Source organism: Schistocerca serialis, chromosome 2 (genome assembly GCF_023864345.2).
Source record: "Schistocerca serialis cubense isolate TAMUIC-IGC-003099 chromosome 2, iqSchSeri2.2, whole genome shotgun sequence".
Lineage (NCBI taxonomy): Eukaryota > Metazoa > Arthropoda > Insecta > Orthoptera > Acrididae > Schistocerca > Schistocerca serialis.
The window spans coordinates 439,549,140-439,575,471 of record NC_064639.1 but is presented as its reverse complement, the minus strand read 5'-3'; the positions used below and the strand labels follow the sequence as shown (position 1 = coordinate 439,575,471).

General features: G+C 43.1%; 1 protein-coding gene across 1 annotated transcript in view; it reads right to left on the bottom strand.

Annotated features, from left to right (window-relative positions):
* LOC126456044 (tolloid-like protein 1) overlaps nt 1–26,332 on the bottom strand; it is a 1,300,043-nt gene that overhangs the window by 166,223 nt on the left and 1,107,488 nt on the right. The window contains exon 7 of the mRNA XM_050091798.1: nt 10,528–10,735. Within this exon, the coding sequence (XP_049947755.1) occupies nt 10,528–10,735 (208 nt within the window). The remainder of the gene's footprint in view (nt 1–10,527; nt 10,736–26,332) is intronic.

The window sequence follows — 26,332 nt, the reverse complement described above, 5'->3', positions numbered from 1 at the left end:
CCATAGTAATCAATACATAATATCATACGGAACTTTAATGTCACGTCCTGTCATATTGCACTTCATGACAAATGCCATGTGGTATGAAATGATGGCAAGTGTCATGCTGTACGACATGACGTCAGGTATCATGTTACTTTACTTGACATGATGCATTACATAATAAGACATGGCTACTAATACTAACAAGTAATAAAGCACGAATATATCAAGGTGTTTCGATTCAAATTTCTTAAAACTGGCGGATAAGTCGAAAAGCTAGATTCCTTCATTTGCGTTCCTGTCTCTACCGAGGGCTTACTCGCTATTTTTAGGCTATGATACGAGCATTTTTCATTCTGGTTAAAATGTATTGGGTTGGTGCAAAAGTTCGTAGCATGTTTCCGTAAGTTTAATAAACACGACAAATACACATAATAGAGTTTTTAGTCATCAATAATATACTCTCCTTCACTATGTACAATAGTCTGCCAATGCTGGGGAAACTTTTCGATTCCACAACTGTAGAAACCATTTGGTTTTGAGGTGAAGAGCGCGTGAGCCTTGTTCGGGTACATTTTGATCCGGATGGCAATTTACTTGAGGGCTGTTCGATAGAGACTGGAAAAGGTGAAAATCTGACTGCACAAGATCAGATGAATAAATTGTGTGTGGAATGACTTTCCAACCCAATTCCTATCAGAATGTGGACGGGCATTCAGTAGCATCAGTTCATGCATTCTTCCTGGTCGCTGTTCTTCGACTGCGTCTGCAAGACGTCAAAGTTTTACAGTCTTTGAACGGGGAGTTGCTGCTCTGTTTGGGCTCAACCTTCCTTTGTTTTCCTTACGTAATCATAAATACACCATTCCCCGTCACTAGTAATGATACAGGATAAGGGAATCGTCGGTGTTGTTCACGAGCCAATTGATGACGAGCAAGCAGGGATGAACATACGGCCACCAGTTGATTTTTGTGATTTTGGCTAAAGATATGCAGTACCCATACACCCAATTTGTGAACCTCCCCCTCGCATGCAACTGTCGCGCAATGGTGGAATGGCGACAGTTCATCGCGTATGCCAATTCTCGAGAACATTGATATGGATCATTATGGATTAATGCGTTTAAACGACGTTCATCAAACCTCGAAGGTCTTCCTGAACTGGAGAGTCACTAATGTCAAAACGATCCTCCTTAAAACGAAAAACCATGTTCTTGCCGTGATTTGTCCAGTAGCATTTTTCCACATGTTGTTGTTGTGGTCTTCAGTTCTGAGACTGGTTTGATGCAGCTCTCCATGCTACTCTGTCCTGTGCAAGCTTCTTCATCTCCCAGCACTCACTGCAACCTACATCCTTCTGAATCTGCTTAGTGTATTCATCTCTTGGTCTCCCTCTACGATTTTTGCCCTCCACGCTGCCCTACAATGCTAAATTTGTGATCCCCTGATGCCTCAGAACATGCCCTACGAACCGGTCCCTTCTTCTTGTCAAGTTGTGCCACAAACTCCTCTTCTCCTCTATTCTATTCAACACCTCCTCATCAGTTATGTGATCTATCGATCTAATCTTCAGCATTCCTCTGTAGCACCACATTTCGAAAGCTTCTATTCTCTTCTTGTCCAAACTATTTATCGTCCATGCTTCCCTTCCATACATGGCTACAATCCACACAAATACTTTCAGAAACGACTTCCTGAGATTTAAATCTATACTCGATGTTAACAAATTCCTCTTCTTCAGAAACACATTCATTGCCATTGCCAGTCTACATTTTATATCCTCTCTACTTCGACCATCATCAGTTATTTTGCTCCCCAAATAGCAAAACTCCTTTACTACTTTAAGTGTCTCATTTCCTAATATAATTCCCTCAGCATCACCCGACTTAATTCGACTACATTCCATTATCCTCATTTTGCTTTTGTTGATGTTCATCTTATATCCTCCTTTCAAGACACTGTCCATTCCATTCAACTGCTCTTCCAAGTCGTTTGCTGTCACTGACAGAATTACAGTCTCATCGGCGAACCTCAAAGTTTTTATTTCTTCTCCATGGATTTTAATACCTACTCCGAATTTTTCTTTTGTTTCCTTCACTGCTTGCTCAATATACAGATTGAATAACATCGGGGAGAGGCTGCAACCCTGTCTCACTCCCTTCCCCACCACTGCTTCCCTTTCATACCCCTCGACTCTTGTAACTGCCATCTGGTTTCTGTTTCCACATAGACGGCGCAAATGTTTGTGGCTGCCTTCGTTGCTGTCACCCCTGTACTAAACTCAGACAGAAAAATGTGTTGGAAATGTTCCGATTTGTCCATCTGGCACTCCATTTTCTAGCGTCCACAGCTCCGCTCACAAATGACAAAATGAGAGTATGTAAACCCAGGTAGCGACAGTGAACTACAAAACAGCATCATGCAAAACAAAAACGTTACGAACTTATTCTCCATCGTAATATTTAAACAGCTATAGGTGTATTAGAGTCAGACCCACAGAAAGTACGCCACGTCGAGAATTGTAAGCTACAAAACCGCCTTGTGATCCAGCTCGGGTGTACAGCTTTTATAGCGCGGCGAGGAAGAAGTGAGTCGCGGCTGGAGAGAGCTCAGCGCCGGAGCGCCGAGCCGACTTGGGGAGTCGTGGCGAGTGGGCTGGCGCAGGCGCCGCCGCCGCCGCGGTGTAAGAACTATTGAGGCGGCTGCGAGGGCCGCTACTGAAAAGCGCAGTTGAGAGAAGGAGATAAAGAAGCGACGGCGCAGGCCTTTAGTCTCCATAAACAGAGTTTCTTTGAGGCGCCCCGCCAGCAGGAGGAACAGCAAGTTTTGTCTCTGGCGCTGGCTGTGTGGCCGCTGACGAGAAAGGAAGGCCTCGTCCGACCGCCGGCTGCTGAACAAAACGTTGGCCACCCCTGCTGCCGTCGCTTTAGTGTTTGAGACACTCACTCCGAAACACATCTGCTGTTCTTACCAACTTTATAGCGATACGTCACAGCCAATGGCACGCGAGAGCAAGCAGTTTCTCAAACAGAAGTGGTTACAACTTGCAAGTTAATTCTTTTACTACGTACACATAACAGAAGATTATTTCATTTAACAGATTTTATAATTGAAACTAGCAAGGGAACCTCCCCATGGCACCCCCCCTCAGATTTAGTTATAAGTTGGCACAGTGGACAGGCCTTGAAAAACTGAACACAGATCAATCGAGAAAACAGGAAGAAGTTGTGTGGAACTATGAAAAAAATAAGCAAGATATACAAACTGAGTAGTCCATGCGCAAGATAGGCACCATCAAGGGTAATACGAGCTCAGGAGCGCCGTGGTTCCGTGGTTAGCGTGAGCAGCTGCGGAGCGACAGGTCATTGGTTCAAGTCTTCTCTCGAGTAAGAAGTTTAATTTTTTATTTTCAGACAATTATTATTTGTCCGTCCGTTCGTCCGATGCGAGGTAACTGCGCCGTAGTATGGGGACGCTAAACCTAAACGGAAAAATTTGAAAACGTTAAAAACATATGTTTTGACAGAGCACAGAGAAAACTGTGCGACTGTGAAACTGTTGCATTCATTTGTTGCAGTTTATGTGACAAACTCTTATGTTTTCATCACTTTTCTGGCAGTGATTATCACATCCACAAGAAAACCTAAATCGGGCAAAGTTGAAGAATCTTTTTACCCATTCGCCAAGTGTACAAGTTAGGTGGGTCGACAACATATTCCTGTCATGTGACGCACATGCCGTCACCAGTGTCGTATAGAATATATCAGACGTGTTTTCCTGTGGAGGAATCGGTTGACCTATGACCTTACGATTAAATGTTTTCGGTTCCCATTGGAGAGGCACGTCCTTTCGTCTACTAATCGCACGGTTTTGCGGTGTGATCGCAAAACACAGACACTAAACTTATTACAGTGAACAGAGACGTCAATGAACGAACGGTCAGATCACAACTTTGCGAAAATAAAAAAGTAAACTTTTCACTCGAGGGAAGACCTGAACGAAGGACCTCCCGTTCCGCAGCTGCTCACACTAACCACGGAACTACGGCGCTCCTGAGCTCACCTTACCCTTGATGTTGCCTACGTTGCGCATGGACTACTCAGTTTGATTTTGCTTATTTTTTTCATAGTTCCACACAACTTCTTCCTGTTTTCTCGATTGATCTGTGTTCAGTTTTTCTAGGCCTATCCACTGTGCCAACTTAACACTAAATCTGAGGGGGGGTGCGATGGGGAGGTTCCCTTGTAAGGTACTGAAAATTACGTATGATAGCTTCTGTTGCAATGTGACGTAGAAAGGAAATCTCTCATTAGGAAAAATTACAAGTAGTGTTTTTCTCTACCTAACCTCATTCAACTTCTATGCACTTGTTTCTTTTCTTAACACGCATCCTATTTCTGTCATGGCATAAGTTATATGCAATCGCGCACATCCACTCTTGCACCGGCTCTACAACTCTGTCGTACGATAGAAACGTAGATTTGCGCAGGTGTTTCCTCATCGGACGAGAAAGAAAATAGCCCTTTGATCTTGATCAGGACTGTACGGCATTTGAAAACCAACATTTTCTATACACTATACTGCTTTCCCTACTGTACGTTGGTGAGTAGTATCCTGAAGCTAAATCACACCTTGTGAAGTTGATTGAAACGAACTGATCGTATGGAACTGATACCCGGAATTCCCCACCTGGGGGAAGTTCGGCCGCTGAGTTGCAAGTTGTTTCAGTTGACACATATTGGGCAATATGTGTGTCGACGCTGATGAAATGATGACGAGGACAACACAACACTCAGTCTCCGACCAAGAAAATCTCCGACCCGGCCGCAAATCGAACCCGGGCCAGCTGCATGGCAATAGAGCGCCAGCACTCAGGTATGGGGGCGGACACCTTATGAAAGCTTTCCTCGCATTTTACTTTTCAATGGGCTTTCAGATCTCATAGTAAGTATCACTATTTACTGCTCGACCTATAGGAATTTGAACCTTTCGTATTCCAAAGTACTCTCATCATCAGCTTTCTTTCAGAAACAGGACATCTGAAATTTTTGTTGCAGTCGAAGATGGTTGCCCTGTGGCTCGTAAAACTGGATGCACGCCTCATCAGCGGTTACTGTGGGACTCAGTCTTCACGTTGCTCTTCAGAATGCCTTAAATGTGAATTAGAGATTTCCAATCGTTCATGTTTTTATTTGTCTATCAGTTAACAACGAGCACAAACTTCGCGAATTTTAAGGTATTCATGGACGATATCGAAGGCTGAACTCTGGGTGATGGTTAACTCAAGCGCATTCTCATTATTTCTGGTATGACGATCATCACAAATCATTCTATCAGTTGTCTTTATGTTACCATCCGTTTGCAAAGTGGATGGCCTAACTGAACTCTTTTCTTCGCAGATACGCAACCACTGTTAAACTGATTTACCCACTCGGAATTTTTCCCCGCTAAGGCGGGCGTCATAGTACTACCACTGCATAGAAGTCGAAGATTTCAGTCCTTCAAAGAGAAAAAAAAGTGTCACTCCCTTCATTTCTTCTTTAGTCCTTACGGGCAACGAGGCTACTACAGACTTCCGCTGAAATGGCATAGAAATCACTGAACAATAACAGTGACGCATGCCAGTGTTGAGTCAGTGAGGTCAACGCAATAGAATTGAAAAAAGAAATCGCCCTTACTTACTGAGTTGCCTCCGCATTTATGCAGCTGTACCGATTACGACTGCAGAGTCATTTTTAACAGTCTATGTGATGAGCAGTGGTGTCATTTCACGTCGGAGCCATAATACGTATAAGTTTTGATACATTATGTGCAGCGTTATGCCAAGTCATATTATAGGTTACTGGAAATGATTACTCTGTCAAACTGGTATAGCAGCACTAATATTTACGAGAATATCGTCTGTAGTAAATTTTGTTTTTATGAAGTGTATTTGCTACTTCCCTGCTTAACATGACAAACATGAACGGACACCAAGATGGTTTCTCTCAGAAGATCAAGCAAGATGTTCTCCCGTATTTTAGTCCATCTATGCTCCACCTGTAACGACGTCGTCTGGTCATTAAACTGTCACCTTCCCTTTCTTCCTCATTATTTCATTTATGATTCGATGTTTCGAGTTCTGTGGCTCATTTTCAAATAAAATATGTGTATCATTTATCTTTATCCTGGTAGTGTTTCAGAGACATACAACAGATGCCAGTGTTGACGTGGGTGGAACAAGATTTACTGCACGTGAATCGTTTATATAACCTGAAGATGAACCTTAGCATCTCGAAACATTTATTGATAAACAAACGAAAAGTGGCTGATGGGTATCTCCTTCACTGGCCGTTACATTTAATATACACAGCGCTAGCCTATAAACCACCAAACTAATGTTTAAGAACATGAAATATTTTACAGAAAAGATAATCATATTGTTATATTTATTGCGCTTTAGTTCGATGCTCCGGTTACCAACAATAGACACTTTCAGCTACACAATCTGACCATCTCCTCTTACAAGCACAAGTCCCGAATGAGGCTGTGAAACTGTCCCAGAAATCCGGCCAGTCACGGATAACTGCGAGAAGTTCAATAAATCTAAAGGTCGTACTTTTAATAAATGTCTGTCCCATAGTTATTTTATCTAAATTTACTACACTCTGTTATAATGAAGTAAGGCCTCAGCAAAAGAAAACCGCCCAATGAATGCAAAAATATTTTTGAATTACATGAATAGTGTTTCCTTTCCATAATATAATGTTCTGTAAAGCTCCAAGGAACAAATCAGTTAAATAATTGATTAACTCAGGAAGTTAAATGTAGCACACTGGTGCTACCGAAGAGAAATTTACCATGGAATATAAACTAAAAAGAAGCAAAGTAAACGTTTTCAATATATTTCCACAAATCTTCTTGTTGATGCTTTTCTTGGCTGAGAAAATTCATTGTGATTGCACATAGTTGTCTCAAAATGTATTGCCATGGGAGATAATATAGTGGGAGTGAGAAAAAATAAATCAGGTTCTGATTTCAGGCTGACTCATAGCCATAGTTGCAGTGAAGACAGCCGTGTGCAGTTTTGCACATAATCTCAGGAACAGTCCAAGAAAGTTTCGTTTTACCTTCAGTCCTAAGAATTTAAAATGTTCGACTTCAGGGAACATTGATGTTCCTTCTGTAGTAACATCTGGCTTTTCACGAAGGTTCTGAGTCGGAAGCAGATTATATTGTGTTTTGTAGCAGTTGACAATACGTTCTCTGTAGGCCACGTGCTTTTGTCACCCATTACACTATTCGATAAATTTATCAGCGATTGGCCGGATTGTTCTGACAATTTCACGGCCTCACTAGAGAGCCTGTTTGCTAGACAAGATGACCAGAATGCGTGGCTGTTCACAGCTGTTACTGATAGCTGGGAGATCACACTAATGCGCAGTAAGCGTCGGAGTTCTCTTCCTGCCGCATTTATTTAGACGCCAAGCATATCAGAGGAGCATAACAAGTTTTATCACATTACTGATCAGATCACACACCCAAAATAATTTTATTGAAATCAGATCTGGCCTACGGTCAGAGAACTTGTAATCAGTTTAAAATTACACTAAAAAAACGATAAACGCACCATAAAGGAGTTATCCGGAAGTGGAGGAAGTAGGCAGATGTTATGCACATGTACAGAAAATCTGGATGATCTATTCAAGATAAAGATCTTCACAGACGAAGCTAGTCAATAACGCTTTGGTCCACCTCTGGCCCTCATGCAAGCAGTTTTTCAGCTTCCCATTGATTGATACAGTCACTGGATACATCAAATGTATTCGTAATTGCGAATATGGACAACCATCAGCTGAAGAATGGAATGACGACAGTGAAAATTTGTGCCGGGCGAGACTCGAACTCAAATTTCCCGCTTATCGCGAGCGGTCGCTTTACCATGTAGTTATCCCCACACGACTCACGGCCAGAACCAAATGTACGCTGTGTGATCGAAAGTATCCGAAGGCCCCCAAAAACATACGTTTTTCACATTAGGTGCATTGTGCTGCCACCCACTGCCAGGTACTGCATATCAGCGACCTCAGTAGTCATTATACGTGGTAAATATATATATGTCGTGTGACGACGGCCTCCCGTCGGGTAGACCGTTCGCCTGGTGCAAGTCTTTCGATTTGACGCCACTTCGGCGACTTGCGCGTCGATGGGGATGAAATGATTATCATTAGGACAACACAACACCCAGTCTCTGAGCGGAGACAATCTCCGACCCAGCCGGGGATCGAAACCGGGCCCTTTGGATTGACAGTCTGTCGCGCTGACCACTCAGCTGCCGGGGACGGACATTATACTTGGTGAGAGAGAAGAACGGGACATTCTGCGGTACTCACGGACTTCGAACGCGGTCAGGTGATTGGGTGTCACTTGTGTCATACGTCAGTTCGCGAGATTTTCACACTCCTAAACTCCCTAGGTCCACTTTTTCCGATGTGTTAGTGAAGTGGAAACGTGAAGGGACACGTACAGCACAAAAGCGCACAGGCCGACCTCATCTCTTGACTGACAGAGACTGCCGACAGTTGAAGAGGGTCATAATGTGTAATAGGCAGACCTGTCACACAGGAATTCCAAACTGCATCACGATCCACTGCAAGTTCTATGACAGTAAGGGGGAAGGTGAGAAAACTTGGATTTCCTGACGAGCGACTGCTCATAAGCCGTACATCATGCTGTTAAATGACAAACAACGCCTCGCTTGGTGTAAGGAGCGTAAATATTGGACGATTGAACGGTGTAAAAACGCTGTATGCAGTGACTAATCACGGTACACGATGTGGCCGGGTGTGGGTATGGTGAATGCCCCGTGAACATCATCTTCCAGCGTGTGTAGTGCCAACAAAAAAATTTGGAGATGGCGGTGTTGTTGTGGTGTGGTCATGTTTACCATGCAGGCCGCTTGCACCCCTTGTTGTATTGCGTGGCAGCACAGGCCTACATTGTTGTTTTAAGGACCTTCTTGCTACCTACTGTTGAAGAGCAATTCAGAAATGGCTATTCCATCTTTCAACACGATCGAGCACCTGTTCGTAATGCACGGCCTGCAGCGGAGTGGTTACACGTCAGTAACATTCCTGTAATGGAATGGCCTGTGCAAAGGCCTGACCTGAATCCTATAGAATACGTTTTGGATGTTTTGGAACTCCGTCTTCGTGTCAGGCCTCACCGACTGTCATCGATACTTCTCCTCAGTGCATCACTCCTTGAAGGATGTGCTGGTATTCCACAAGAAACCTTCCAATACCTGACTGAACGTATGCCTGCGAGAGTCGAAGCTGTCTTCAAGGCTAAGGGTGGGCCAACACCATACTGAATTCCTGCATGACCGATGGAGGGTGCCACGAACTTCTAAGTCATTTTCAGCCAAGTGTCCGGGTACTTTTGAACACATAGTGTATGTTGTCAACCATGCGCTATAACTTATACTCGTACATGCACTATGCATATTCCCGTAAATGAGAGACATTTTACATGAAAGTTGCTTGCCCGGTGTCGGCGGACAAATATGATATTGCAGTGCCTGTGTTATTCAGAACTACTAATGTCAAAATGGATTGCTCATCCAAGACCTTATACTGTCAGAAATATCTGTTTCAGATCATTGGTCCCTTATCTCAAAGTACTCAGTTTAGGATCATTTATCGCAGGTTTAATTTTGGCCCTAGTGATTTGGGATACTCTATAAGAACGATACTGTAAACCAAACTCCTGTCGGGGGAAGAGGAATTCCGCCTTATGCAAGATACCTTTTTTCTGTTTTGTTTCACCCAGACATGTTTCAGCACATTATGTGCTACCTTCCGTGGGTTCTTTTTTTATATTTTTTACCTTGCATGATACTATTGAACATTTATTTTGATAGCTACTCTGCTACACAGTCTTCAACTTCTCATGGTTTTGATATTGTGGTGCTTTCTCAGATGTTGTTGGCGAATTGAATAGGCAGATTTCGTGACCTATGGTCGCTTGACACTGCACTTTCTACGATTTTTCAAAACACAGGCAGAGTTTTCGCCGCCATTCACACAACAACACGTAATGGTGGCTAAAACTGTGGTCACGAAATCTGCCTATTCACTTCGCCAAACAACATATGAGAAAGCACCACAATATCAAAACCATGAGAAGTTGTAGATTGTTTAGCAGAATAGCTATCAAAATAAATGTCCAATAATATCACGTAAGGTAAAAAATAAAAAAAAAGAAGCCACTGAAGATTGCACAAAATATGCTGAAACATGTCTGGGTGAAACAAAACAGAAAAAAAGGTGTCTGGCATAAGGAGGAATTCCTCTTCCCATTTCGTAGCAAGTACAGACATACCAAGAAGAACTGCAGCACCACAAGGTGATTGTTCAGACTCAAGTCGTTTTTTATCTATTGGCAATGGCTATGAAGTATTGGGCGGAAGTTCGTGGGCTCTCGGCACTAAGTTAGAGAAGATTTGTTGGATAAGAACAGGAGAGAAGTGAAAGGCAAGAAATGTGACTTTTTGAGAGTACTTACTGCGGGCCGCCGAAGAAGAGGTCGAAGTCGCGGAACTCGATGCGCACCCGCTGCGAGGAGAACCCGAGGAACAGGTAGCTGCAGTAGAGCTCCTTGGGGTAGGCGCCCGGGTACGTGGGCGACACGATCTCGCCTTGGCGCTTGCTCGACGCGTGCACCGTGAAGCTGCACGGCGAGTCGGGAATCGGCGTCCCGATCTCGTACTGGGCTGCAACACCACGCCACGCTTCACCTCGCTGTGCGTCGAGCGTCGGCCAAGTACACGCAGTAAGCTGCTCGGACTTCTGGGCTCAACAACACATCTACAGTACACCCAAGGTCACGGCTCCATTCTTAAAACGCAGATAAAAACAGTGAGATGCTAAAGCTAGAGACTTATCATAGCATGTAAAACTAAGCTATTAATCGATACTGGTACTGTACTGCAATGTCCAGAAGTTATGCATATTTGGGAAATATAGAGAATAAAGTTTAGCAAAACCTGTAAATGACCACAAAAATTAGAACTGTGATACCTGTTTGGGAAAGGAATACCCTCTCCTTCAAAAAACCAAGTTTCAACGATAACGGAAAACAGTGCATAGGACTCCTAGCCTCTTACCCCTGCCTTCAGGCTCTTTGGAAACACACAGTGAGGTCTCAGCGGAACTGAATGCCAAAGAAAGTGCCATTTCATGTGTTTGGCAGCAGTTCATAAACACAGGAACTTTTCATTTTACAGTGGTAGGAAAGTGGGCCAAGTTACTGAAACTGTAGGTGGATTGGACCTGGCGCCGTTCCTTTTAGACTGCCTTTAAGCATCACCCCCTTCAATCAACAATCCCACGGTACATTGAGAACGACTGTGAGGTGAAGGTGTCTGCTGACCTGATACTAGAAATGGGCGTCGATTTATAAGACATAGGAAAGAAAGGGTAAGTAATATTCCTTTGGAAATTCAAAACTCATTGAGCGAAACGACAGCCAAACAATTACTCAAGTAAATGTGCTGATTTTATGAGATTGGAGGCATATCATGGGACTTCCAGGAGATCATTATGCACACATTTTGGAGGCAGCAGAGGCAGATACGCTGATTGTCCCATAGTTGTTGCATTTATCAACTCATGCATCCAAGTAACAGCCTAGGCATTAATTTGAAGAAGGGTCTTCTGAGAATGTCCGTCTAGAGCACAGCATTGAATGGAAGTGAAATACAGACTATTGGGAAACTGGAGAATGGACTGGATGCATTTGATGTCTGGTGCTAGCGAGGAATGTAAGAAATCAACAGGACGGATAAGGTACGAAATGTAGAATTACTAAAAGCAATAGGTGAGGGACGACGCTTACGGAAAACCCTCACTAGAAGGACCGAAAGGATAGTGGGACTTCTGCTACGGCATCCGGGAATAGACAATAAGGCGTTGGAAGGAACAGTTGTCGGAAGAAACAGTGGGGGCAGAAACGGACCAGGATATACAAACCAGTTATGTACATGTTGGATGTGGAAGTTACGTAAGGGTGAACAAATCAGAACAAGACAGGAAACGAAGGAGAAGTGAATCAAATCAGCCAAAAGACTTTTTACTTAAAGAAGTAAAAAGAGCGACCTAGAACAACTGCAGCACAAGGTCAATATATGGCCTTAACTGCGCAACGAATACAAAGATGACGTAAAAAGGTTCTCTGCAGAGTTCAAGGCTGTTGGTCCGTATATCAAACGCCGATGGTATGTAGTTTCTGGCACAGAAGTGCAGAAATGGGCCATTTCATTGCCTATACAACAATATCGAGAATGGACCATGTATGAATGGAGGAATGTACTCTTCTCATATAATTCTCCATCAATTATGAGAGTCGTTCTTGTGCCACTTCCTCTTGTTGAACGCGATACGCAGTATAATCATAGAGCATCGTGGAAAGAGACCAGCTTCATGGTGAAACAGTCGTTATGTGGATGTATATTAAACAATGGGCTGAAAGAGCTTATTGTCCTTCATTTGTAGAGGGAGGAATACTGTTACAGCACAGAGGTACACAGATGAAGTACTGCAGTTACAAGCTGCAGGTGGTCGAGCTATCCATTTCATGGAAAAAGATTCCTGTCTGCACCAATAAACTCTATCTTAAGTCTAGGGAGATATCGATTACAAGGTCTAACCATCATGAAGTCCGGTTCTGAATGCTACAGATCATATACTGAATTCTATAATCTATCGCTGAAACTGATCACAGCCTGTCAGTCACCACCAAAGGATTCTTCCCAACCTTTTCCATATTTTTCAGGAATGGAAAGAATATTAACATAGCTGTTGAACTACATCGTAAACTGTTTTGTTATCATCGGATATTTTTCAGTGTTCCTAAATTTGTTTGAAACGTTTATCATGTGTATTTAACTTTTAAAATTACTTCCTTTGCACAGTGTTTTAGACGAGATGTCTTTGATTAAGCATATCCGTGTTCCATTCCCGACTTCCTGTCCATGAAGCTATAAGATCACGTCGTAAGTTGGCCATGATATTTCGGCAGACAGACTTCAGGTGATTCCGAGGTCCTGATGAGTGCTGCTCTGCTTTTTTCTCCCCTCCTCTTAGAGAGGAGGGCGCGCTGTTTGAGAACATCGTGACTGCTGTTTTCAGGTTTTGTGGTACGTGGTTATGTTCGCATGTTTATTGTTACTTCTGTGATGAAGGGTGGGTTTTTATGTCTCTCAACTACGAATTTATTTGCAGGGTGTTGCTGGGGACGGTTCATATACACTCTATGACAAAAAAGACACACAACGAAGGAATTATCCGAATGGGACGGAAATCGTTCCATGGATGTACGTGTATAGACAAACAGAGGATTACGGTATCAGATGAACTGGATAATTTCGGGATTTTGACGCGTGAACTGGACAAAATTTGGCACAATATCCCTCAGGAGGACATCCGACAAGTTTATCAGTCAATGCCAATGCGAGTAAGCGGTAGCATAAGATTCAGAGTTGTTACTGACTTGCTCAAATTGTGATGCTCTTTCTCTTGAATAAATTACCCAATTTTTCTGAAATTGTAATCATTTGTTTGACTGTATATGTACGCCACATCTATTGATTTCGGTCCCTTTCGGATAATCCCTTCATGATGCGTCGTTTTCTTTTCCTTTTTTTCTTCTTCTTAAAGTACATTTAACTTACAGCCAGAATAAATCTCCTAAAACACGGACCAGAACTGCTGCTATTGACGCCTTCTTTTCGCAGAGTGTGTGCCAACCTCGTCGTGTGGTTGAAGTCATGTTCGATTGTTGTACCGCTTTCGTTGTTTTCGTCGTTTTCTAAGATGAGAGCAAGTCTCTCTTGGGGTTTTCAGAATTCCGCTTGGAGTGAATAGTTCATCAGTCTCCGCCTCTTTGTTGGTCAGCACAGGTCGGGCCGATAGTTCTCTCTGCTTTGTACGTTCCTCCGATAGCAGGTTTCGCGCGTCTGGGGAGGTCCTCACGTGTGTACGCATCTCTGATATCTGCCGCTCGTCTGCTTCCCGTGATATGCTGCTTCCATCTCAGTTTGCAGGATGATTATAAATCTTCCCTGGGCTTATTCCAGGACAGCTTCGATTCTGGTCTTCCTGTCGACCTCATACTCCGTAGTCAATACGTCGATTGTGACGGGGCACTGTCAGCGCTTATCGTCTTTCCTCATGCTGCTATGCACCTGTCGACGTCTTATGTACAATGACCCTTACCTCCTCCACCACTCCGCTCCTTTCGTTGTCCGTGCAACACCGCGCTGTGGAGTGGAGGTGATGGGCTGCCAAGTACCACCTCCATTCAATACCCCATAGCCGCCGTATGAGGGCCTCACTATACGGGAACTCTTTACTTATTCTTAGCACTGTGCAGAATTCCTCTCATGACTCAGATATAGGTCGTTATCTATGTCAATCAGACCATCTTCGACCCTAACTTCAAAGGCCTCTGCAATTGCCCTCTGTAATTGCGCAATCTCAAAAGAAAAAGGTTGGTTCTGTTGTAATCTATAGCATGACCAGTTTTTATCCCATGGTTGACCACGGCTGATTTCGTGGTCTAGCGTAATACAGTGTTGCGTCTAAGTTCACAGCACCTCTCTTCTTCTGTGTGTACTGTTTCCCAAATGTGGTCCTTGCCTCTTTGGCAGGGAATTTGGTAGACCTCTGGTTTACAAAAGCCTAGACCACTGGTTCCTCAGGTGTGGGTAGTTAACCCCTCGTGGGTAAAATGTAATTTTCTAAGGGGTGAACAAAAACTTTTAATTGTGTTTCGGCCACGAAACTCAATTATTTTTTAAAAGATCGTTACTATTATCACAGTTTCGTAATACTCTAATGCTGATTACGTAAGTTACAATAATTACTTTTTTCCTAATTCCGCATTACCACGCTACACAATGTGGTGGAGGTTTCAGCGTGTGAAATGAACGTATGAACATCATCTTCTTCAGATAGTCCTCCCCCTGTACACATATTTTATACTTTGCAGCGTGCGTCCATGATAGAAAAATTGAGATATATACAATACAATTGTTTAAATATCTCATTAAAATGCATTTTCCGAGTTATAGATATTTCTCACAGAAATGGAATCATTATTTACTTCGCATCAATAAGTAAACTAACTGAGAGCACAACAGCAACTATACAGGGTGATTCACGAAGATATGCAAATATTTCAGTATCTTATTCCACAAGTAAAACTAAAGAAAAAAGTTCGTATAAAAATAGCCCCCCTCCCCCAAATGTTTAGTAACGGATGTACTGCTAATAAAAGATTTCGCCTGAAACTGAGCAACTTCGCTAATATGAAGCCATCGCAAAACTGTACGAGGTTAAAGTAAAGCACGATTTCCATTTATTTTGTTGTTATTGGTCCCAGACGTGTATCTGCAGTAGTTTTACAGAACAACCAGATAAGCAAAGACATAAAGAACAACCACGTGAAACTGAAGCGGGCAACACAATCTGTTCATAAACGTGCAGCTAAATGCATTGCACTCTGTGGAGACATTTTTCAAAATTTATTGTGAAAGTACTGTGAAACTGTATGTACACTGTACAACTTCCTTATCACTGAGATTTGTTTTTTCTGGTTTAACATGAACTCACGTATGCTATGGTATTAATAAAAGCAGATTATCTGACACACTCATTCAGTTTCAGTTAACGTTATTACCATCATTTTTCCAAAATTAAATTTCCTAAAACTTCTGTTGAAAACTTCGCGCAATTGTCTGAAATTAAAAAAAAAAAAAAACCAGCTTGCGCCAAGTACACTCCTGGAAATGGAAAAAAGAACACATTGACACCGGTGTGTCAGACCCACCATACTTGCTCCGGACACTGCGAGAGGGCTGTACAAGCAATGATCACACGCACGGCACAGCGGACACAACAGGAACCGCGGTGTTGGCCGTCGAATGGCGCTAGCTGCGCAGCATTTGTGCACCGCCGCCGTCAGTGTCAGCCAGTTTGCCGTGGCATACGGAGCTCCATCGCAGTCTTTAACACTGGTAGCATGCCGCGACAGCGTGGACGTGAACCGTATGTGCAGTTGACGGACTTTGAGCGAGGGCGTTTAGTGGGCATGCGGGAGGCCGGGTGGACGTACCGCCGAATTGCTCAACACGTGGGGCGTAAGGTCTCCACAGTACATCGATGTTGTCTCCAGTGGTCGGCGGAAGGTGCACGTGCCCGTCGACCTGGGACCGGACCGCAGTGACGCACGGATGCACGCCAAGACCGTAGGATCCTACGCAGTGCCGTAGGGGACCGCACCGCCACTTCCCAGCAAATTAGGGACACTGTTGCTCCTGGGGTATCGGCGAGGACCATTCGCAACCGTCTCCATGAAGCTGGGCTACGGTCCCGCACACCGTTAGGCCGTCTTCCGCTCACGCCCCAACATCGTGCAGCCCGCCTCCAGTGGTGTCGCGACAGGCGTGAATGGAGGGACGAATGGAGACGTGTCGTCTTCAGCGATGAGAGTCGCTTCTGCCTTGGTGCCAATGATGGTCGTATGCGTGTTTGGCGCCGTGCAGGTGAGCGCCACAATCAGGACTGCGTACGACCGAGGCACACAGGGCCAACACCCGGCATCATGGTGTGGGGAGCGATCTCCTACAATGACCGTACACCACTGGTGATCGTCGAGGGGACACTGAATAGTGCACGGTACATCCAAACCGTCATCGAACCCATCGTTCTACCATTCCTAGACCGGCAAGGGAACTTGCTGTTCCAACAGGACAATGCACGTCCGCATGTATCCCGTGCCACCCAACGTGCTCTAGAAGGTGTAAGTCAACTACCCTGGCCAGCAAGATCTCCGGATCTGTCCCCCATTGAGCATGTTTGGGACTGGATGAAGCGTCGTCTCAAGCGGTCTGCACGTCCAGCACGAACGCTGGTCCAACTGAGGCGCCAGGTGGAAATGGCATGGCAAGCCGTTCCACAGGACTACATCCAGCATCTCTACGATCGTCTCCATTAGAGAATAGCGGCCTGCATTGCTGCGAAAGGTGGATATACACTGTACTAGTGCCGACATTGTGCATGCTCTGTTGCCTGTGTCTATGTGCCTGTGGTTCTGTCAGTGTGATCATGTAATGTATCTGACCCCTGGAATGTGTCAATAAAGTTTCCCCTTCCTGGGACAATGAATTCACGGTGTTCTTATTTCAATTTCCAGGAGTGTAGTTAATAAATTAAAAATTTTACGCAATTACTTCTTTCCTTCTCTGGATGTTCTGGAAAACTACTGCAGATAAACGTCTTTGGCAAGTTTTATTCGATTCACCAGATCAATAACAACAAAATAATTAGAAATCATGCTTTACTTTAACCTCGTACAGTTTTGCGATTGCTTCATATTAGCGAAGTTGCTAAATTTCAGGCAAAATCTTTTATTAGCCGTAACTCCCATACTAAACATTTGCGGACCTATGTTTATACGAACGTTTTCCTTTACTTTTTCTTGTAGAATAACATATTAAAATATTTGCGTATCTTCCTGAATCACCCTGTGTAATGGCTATTAGACTACTGCAGGGCCAACAAAATATCGTTATTATTATTATTATATTTACAAACTGTAGGTCTAATTCTATCGCACACATTCTAGTTTTGTTGATTTTAAATGGCGCTGCAGGAAGTGGATGAATGACTTGACACTAGGTAAAGGAGTGATGCAGAGGAAGCATCATCTGTCACAAAAAAAAGAGGAGACTGTTAGGAATAAACTGTACCAATTGTGTCGTTGACTTGTTAGTATGTGGTTTAAAAACACCTAGAAAAACTAAATATTGTTTATCTTCCGTCATTTTAAAGATGAAAGTGTTCAAAGAAGACGGTTGGAAAGGGTAGTGGGCTCTAGGTAACATCATATTGCACTCAGTGGTAATGGTCTCACGAATGTTGGGAACCACTGGGCTAGACCACACTTCACAGAACTTAGTACTTCCTAGGTTTCAGGCGGTGGTCGAAATACCTATTTGACATCGCGTCGCTCAAAAATTCTGCTGACTTTTCGGAAGGTATTGCTGAGAAACAGAATGCACGATAGTGCTTTGAGCTCCTCTTTTTCTTTCTGTTGTTGACTAGGTATAACCTCTGTAACCGCAATACTTATCTGCTTCTTCCCGTGACCGTTCGGCTGTCTCGGTCGTAGATGGCTCGCTCCCTGTGAGAAAGTGTGCATAAAATGCCTTCAGACTGGGAGTTACAGTTACTACTGGAACTTCGTAGATACAGATTCATAGTGTGTATACGTTTTCTGCGAACACACTGTCCCCGCTTGCCATCTGGTTTCCGTTTCACTGGGACATCAAAAAAATGGTTCAAATGAGACTTAACATCTGAGGTCATCAGTCCCCTAGAACTCAGAACTACTCAAACCTAAGTTACGTAAGGACATCACACACATCGAAGCTCGATGCAGGATTCGGACTTGCGACCGTAGCAGCAGTGTGGTTCCGGACTGAAGCGCCTAGAACCGCTCGGTCACAGAGGTCGGCACTGGGACATCCAGAAGGTGGAGGACGCCATCCTGATCTAACTCCATGATAATTTGTATGTTGGGTGTAGAGCGAGAAATTCGTGGAGAAATTCACCTAAACTGTCCCGTTCATGTGGCCAAACGGCACTAACTCAAGGGCCTTCATCTCGAATTCTTGCGGGAACAGATTTCCTACAACCGGTGACAGAGGACAACCAGTGGAGACGCCGTCCATCTATTCTATTGAACAGGCAGAGTCCGCAGCTCGTGGTCGTGCAGTAGCGTTCTCGCTTCCCGCGCCCGGGTTCCCGGGTTCGATTTCCGGCAAGGTCAGGGATTTTCTCGGCCTCGTGATGACTGGGTGTTGTGTGCTGTCCCTAGGTTAGTTAGGTTTAAGTAGTTCTAAGTTCTAGGGGACTGATGACCATAGATGTTAAGTCCCATAGTGCTCAGAGCCATTTTTGAACAGGTAGAAAACTGAGGTGAACACAAAGTTGAAAAGATTTAATTTATTATCAGTTCCATTGATTCCTTTAGTGGTAACTTGGTGAAGAGATACAGTAAGTCAAAACTAATTAACAGGTCACTATCACTGAGGCAAAGTTATATAGATGTTGTACAAAATGAACGGATCTACGGATGTGATATTAGCGTTTTCCCGCTACTGGAGTTAGGAGAGCAGTTTACTGTTTGTCCAAGCCGTATGTTAATGCTCTTGTATAGCTGACTATGTTCCACAACAGAAAGCGCTCTTTGTGCTCCTTTGGCACACCATACAGTCATGGCGGTGCAGGAACTCGTGGTTCGAGATTAATTTACGATTTCCGCTTGGAATGTAACACGAAAAGACGGTTTTTATGTTAGAGCGACTTGTTGGATCTCCTTTCATTTTCCTGTACGCCGCTTCACGGAGAAGTCCATAAATTTCCTGTTCATGCGATGAGAGCAGAAGCAACATCTATATTAGTCGATAGTATGACCAAATCTCGATCGTCAAGTAACTCGCGGATGTTCGTTCTTTCCGCCTTTGAAATTTTGCTCATAGTTAGTGTAGCCATGGTGAGTGCGCAGCACCTTTCACTGCGTATTCATCGGCCTCGTTCAGTGGTTTGTTATCCATACGCCTGCAGCATTTTGCAAAAACTCTCATCGTAAAGGTGTTTCACGCGCGATTGTGTCCGCAGCTCGTGGTCCAGCGGCTAGCGTTGCTACTTGTGGATCACGGGGTCCCGGGTTTGATTCCAGGCCGGGTTGGGGATTTTCTCTTCCCGAGGACTGGGTGCTTGTGTTGTCATCATCATTATCATCATTCGTGACAGTGGATAGATTAGACTGCGAAAAAAATTGGGTCTCTGTACGGGCGCTGATGACAGTGCAGTTGAGCGCCCCATAAACCAAACATCATCATCACGCACAATTGTTTTCAGAGCGTGATCCTCTGCGGCCAAGACAGCGCTTTCCAAATGAACTGAAGCACCTGGAGACAAATACCAAAGGACTGGTTACAGCAACAAACAAATTAGACGTGCGTTATAAGCTTTGTACCTAAACAACAATTGAAAGAAAACGGGAGCACATCGCTAGCGTGTATCCCATTAATCAGCAGTAGCTCCACAACAGTCAGCAAAATCTTGGAGCGACAATGTCAAATATGGATAAATGGTGATAAAAGCGTTCCCTTTTGAGGTAGTTGCTGCCGTGTACTCATATATGCAACTTATCGCGACTCCGATGCAGGTATATAAGCATCGTCATGTGGGCAAGGGGTACTGTGGCATTTCTCTCTTTCCGACTTGCATACGGTAAATGTTGTCACGTGAACTGTGGCTATGGTACTACCAGATAACGCGTAGTTATTCTTCTCTTGCCTGACAAAGGACAAACACAGGTAGGTACCCATCGGAGAATGGAGAAAATGTTTGGGGTGGCATGTCTGTCGAAAACCATCGTTGTGGATAATGGATTCTGCTGCTTCATGATAATGCACGCCCTCGTAACGCGACTGTCTCGAAGCAGAAGTTATGTGAAGTGAGAGACATTCGAGCATCAGCCCTGTGGTTCTGATCTCTCCCCCAAGCGATTACCACACATTCGGTCACTAAAAAGGACCTTAAAGTGTCGATGATACCTGTCGGACGCTCGGACGAGGATCTGCAGCAGACTTAATCGATAATTTGATATTTTAAATTTATTTGTACCAACTAGAACAATATTTTTTACTGAAGTAAGAGGTGGCTCGCAGCTACGGGGATGTGCTGAAAACTAATGTCTCGGATTACTTTACATGAAAACTCTTCGATTTTTTTTAAATAAAACGAAAACTATTGACATTATACATCTTTAGTTTTCTTGTCTACATATTTGCAGCCCTCTGCCGTTAGAGGAATCCGAATTGTAACGTGTAACGTCGTGGTGTGTAACGTAACTATGTCGGTGCGTGAGAAACAGCGTGCTGTAAACAAGTGTCGAATTCGAAGAGTTCGATCCTCTCCCTCAGCATGACGATGCCAGACCACATACGAGCGTTCCGACATCTGCAAATATCCGACACCTTGAGTTCACTGTCATCTATTATATTCTATGCAGTGCCGACTTGGTCCCATTCGGTTTTCATCTGTTTCAAAAACTCAAAGAACAACTTCGGCGACTTCACTTTGATAGTGATGAAGCGGTGCTGGTAGACATGACGTCAACAAAGTCAAAGATTCTACATTGACGATATAAACAAACTGATGTCTCGCAGGGAGAAATGTCCTCATCGCCAGGGTGACTATGTTGAGAAATAAATATGTAGATATGAAGAATAAAGATTTACAAGGCTAATAAGCTTTTTAGTTTAAAAAGTTTTAAGAATTTTCACACAAACATTTTGAGGCATTACTTTTCAGCACGCTCACATACATATTCGAAATTATCTCACAAACAACTAGTTTTCGGATCCATGTTTACTACAAAGTTTGTTCTTCCATCTTCGTATATTTTCACCCGTGGCAGTTTTCACTTTCAGTTATTGTGTACCCTGTGTACTTTATCTCTTACTGCACTCTAAAGTTTGTGAGAATTGTGACAACTAGAAAAAATTTCTCCAGTTAACTCTTGTCGTGTAGTATATTCATTTTCAGCGTCTACGCGTTGTGGGCCTTGAGAACATCAACTGCTACATCGCAGAACTTTGGGAGCCAGGTGTACTGCACTTCCTACAGGTCACTGCATATGCCCCATTTCAGCAGGACAATGCTCGGTCCCATACGGCGCCAATGTGCAAGCCGTATTTCATCATATAAAGTTACCACAACTCACCTTGTTTGCACAAATGCTTCGCGCATGACCGATACATAGATGACGTCCTGATTATGTATGGTCGGATACTTGCAGCCTTCCAACAATTACTTGTGGTGTGTTGTGGACTTGCATGCGAACACATTCATACCAACTTCATGCCAGAACGTTTAGAAGCGCTAAATGCATATCGTCGAGCCCTCTCCTATTTCTTAATCCTCAATTTCATAGATTTTTCTTCCTTCTTCTAGTGAGTCTTTCCCACATATTACGTACTTTCCCCGCCGTTTCTGCAGAGAACCTCCTCATTTGTTATCAGTCCAGTCACTTTTCAGCATACTTCTGTAAAACTAATACTTCGATTCTCTTCATTTAAGGTTTCCCCACAATCCATTTTTCGTCTCCATGCAATGCTGTGCACTAGACATATATTCCAAGATATTTCTTTCTCAACTTCAGCTTTGTGTTCGCCACTAGTAGACTTCTATTGTAAAGGAATTGCCTCTTTTCTTGTGCTATTCTGTTCCTTACGTTCTACGTGAATCGTCCGACATGTTTTAGTTTGCGCACTAGGTACATTATGTGATTATAAATATCCGGACACCCCCAAAACATACGTATTTCATATTAGATGCATTGTGCTGCCACCCACTGCCAGGTACTGCATATCAGCGACCTCAGTAGTCATTACACATCGTGAGAGAGCAGAATTGGCCACACCGCGCAGCTCACGGACTTCGTAGATGGTCAGGTGATTGTGTGTCATTTGTGTTATACGTCTGTACGCGAGATTTCCACACTCCCGAACACCCCTAGGTCCACTGTTTCCGATGTGATAGTGAAGTGGAAACGTGAAGGAACACGTACAGCTCAAAACCGTACACGCCGATCCCGTCTGTTGACTGACAGAAACCGCTGACAGTTGAAAAGGGTTGTAATGTGTAATGGGCTGACATCTATCCAGACCATCACTCAGGAATTCCAAATGGGAATGGACTGCAATTCTCCAAGAAACCTTCCAGCACCCGCTAGAGTGGAAACTGTAATCAAGCCTAAGGGTGGGCCAACACTATATTGAATTCCAGCATAACCGATGGAGGGCGGCACGAACTTGTAAGTCATTTTCTCATCCAGGTGTCCGGATACTTTTGATTACATAGTGTATGACGTCTACCGCACCTGTTTCAGCGGAACATTGGAGTTCTTGCGACACGCTTCTTCTATGACTTGCCCAGATAAACGGTGCGGTCTTTTCCCTCTTGCTGTGGCAGTATTGAGTAGTTGTACACTGATATTCCCAGACGCAACATAGTCTGAAAGATTTATCAGTTTATGTCGAATGAAGCCCTAGTTGTTTTGACCTGTATAATAATGAGACGAAAACTGAAGGAGGAACAAAATACAGTCAGTTTCACAAGAAAGTGTGCGCCTTTGTCTGTGTGAAATAAAAGACACAATTATAAATATATGTTTACACGAAAATACATGTTATTAAATCACCCCTATTATCGATTAAAGCTTGGCACCTTTTTGGCATGCTTTTTACGAGATTTTCTGCATATTATTTCCGTGACTATCTCCATATTGTCCTGATTTTATATCACAGCTGCTTCCAAGTATATATTGGCTTTCCTTTAAGCTTCATCTTAATATACCACCAAACAATGCGATCGGATTTGCATCCGGAGACCCTGCAGGCCAATCCATCGTGGACTCACCATTGTCCTGTTTCCACGATGGACAGAGACGGCTGCGACGTTTCGAATCATTATCCTCTTCAGGCAGCCAGTTTGTCTCGTTCGAACCAAATAGCTTCTTAACGGACCTCAGAAGGCATTTTTGATCAATACTGCACATTTGTTCAGCTTCATATATTTTGCGCTCATTTTAAACTGCAGCCGAGAAAACAAAACATTCAGCTATCACACTGTTTATCTATACGATGTGCAAAAGCACATTGAGTACATATTCGAGACGTTACATTTAAAATTATGGCGTGCACTTTCTTGTGTAACTGACTGTAAAGGACGATTAATAGAAAGTATCCGTAATCCGTCTTTGCAACTGCTAAAATTGCATATTTATTTTGCCGTAGTTGCTTCGTTTTATTCATTTGAAACAATCAATGCCAGTGGGAGAATTTTTCATATGATTTTCTTTACATTCGAAAATAGCGCCTGCAAGTATGCTTTTCATTGTCCTTCCCCTTGAGACTGCTGTTTTTTGCTAAATATCACCCAGAGTTGCAGCTCTACACGTTTTCTGACGCAATGTATTTCACTAGTAATGCTTACGTTTAGTCGATCAAATTCTGTGCCTGTGTGGTATCGTCTCAGTTGTAAGTCTGGATTCGTGATTTCCTGCCAGAAAGGACACAGTTCGTAGCTACTGACAGGAAATCATTGAATCAACAGATATCTGGCGTTCCACAAGGAAGTGTTATAGGCCCTACACTGTTCTGTATTCCCGACTGGGAGACAGTGTGATCACCCCTCTTAGTTTGTTTGTAGGTGATGCTGTCGTTTACGATCTAGTAGTCATCAGAAGATGAAAACAAATTATAAAATAATTTAGACATGATATCTGTACCATCCGAAAAGTGTCATTTGACGCCGAACGATAAAAAATGTGAGGTCGTCCACGTGAGTACTAAAAAGATCTCCGTTAAATTTCGGTTGCAAGTTAATAATAAAAATTTATGGGGACTACAGATACGAACAATTTATATTTAAATCGTCACATGAAAAATGTTGTGAGGAAGGCGAACCAAAGACTGTGTTTTGTTGGCAGGACACTTAGAAAATGTAATAGGTATACTAAAGAGACTGCCTACACTATGCTTGTCCAACCTCTCCTGCAGTACTGCTGCGAGATATGGCATCCTTACCAGAAAGGGTTGACGAAGGACAACGATAAACTTCAGAGAAGGGCAGCCGGTTGTGTATCATGGTGAAATAGGAGAGAGAATACTGCGGTTATGAGACGCGAGCTGGGACGGCAATGATTAAAACAAAAGCGTGTTTCGTTGTGGCGAGATCTGTTCATGAAATTTCAATCTCCAGCCTTCTCTGCCGAACGCGAAAATAATTTATTGGCTCTTACCTAGATATGGAGAAATCGCGAACGTAATAAAATAAGGGAAATCATAGCTTATACTGGAAGATTTGGGTGTTCATTTTTTCACGTACTGTTAGAGAGTGGGATGCTACAGAAATAGTCTGAAAGTGGTTCTCTGAACCCTCTGCCAGATACGTAACAGTGATTTGCAGAGCAATCATGTAGATGTAGATGTTAGTAAGAGGAACGCGTATTTACTCGTAATATGCAGGAATACGTTTAGCGAGAGGAAGGTAAATAAACATTAATGGTGCAATATCTAGTCCTGTTCTTCATCAAGAAATTTCTAGTGCTGCAAGCGAATATGATATTAGATCAAAAACGTCATTGCCAAAAGAAAGATACCTGAAGAATTTCCTTGCAGTTTATATTTCTGGCTGAAAATAAAATTAGAAGAAAAAATATAGCTATCGAAGTTTCGTGTGAATAAAAAGGAATGTATACGGGAAAATGAACATCGATTTCTCGTAGTTGTAAAAACGGATTTGAAAATTCTTGTGTAACTGAACAGAAATTAAGGCCACCATGGCCACACGTATGAAGACAGGAATGAAGAAACTACACATAAGAACTTTCAGTGATTCACAAACATGAAATGTCTTCCCCTTATTCTTTGACCAAATTGTATTTAACTTCATCAAAAACTAATATGATTCCCCAAAAAAGACAATTAGGGTCGATGTTTTTGGTTCTGTATCAATTTTTTGTTAGCATGCTGGGAACGTCGTGCCGCGTTATACTCTGCCATTGCACGAAGCAACTCACACATCACTACGTAGTGTGTACTATTGCTCCCTGTAATCTTTACTAGCGTATCAATACTGCTTTCGATTTTTGAGGGTGGGGTCGTTTGTTACAAACACATTTTACCAGCTAATGACGCAAATAACATTACAATACTTGTCTGTCCGGAGGTAGGAGACTAATGTTATAGACTCAAGAGACATGCTTTCCTTTTGTTAGTGTTTCTTTTTCACATTTTGCTTTTGCCTTTGTTAATCAGGATAATTATTCTGAAAAATGATTCTTAAAAATCCTTGTCCCCCTCCCCTTTCCTCCCTCCTATCTTCAGTAGTCAATCATAGTGCAGTATTAAAAATCCAGGTTGATGTAAATAGACCAATTGTGCTTAATACCACACACCATCCTCTTTACAACCAATCAGAGCTATTATTAAAATGATGCATGAATATGGCGTCAAATTACATTATTTCTTATGTACGCATCAAGTCATGCTCTCTTCCCTCCTTAGCTCCAAGCAAACATGAAGCAGTATTAAGGCTGCGTGAAAAAAGATGAACTATGCTTTCGTTACTGACATAAAAAAAAAAGTTTATGAACTGGTTCACCAGTGCCATCGGCAAATTTCTTTCGAACCTATACATCACTTGCTATGGAATATAGGAAAAAGTAT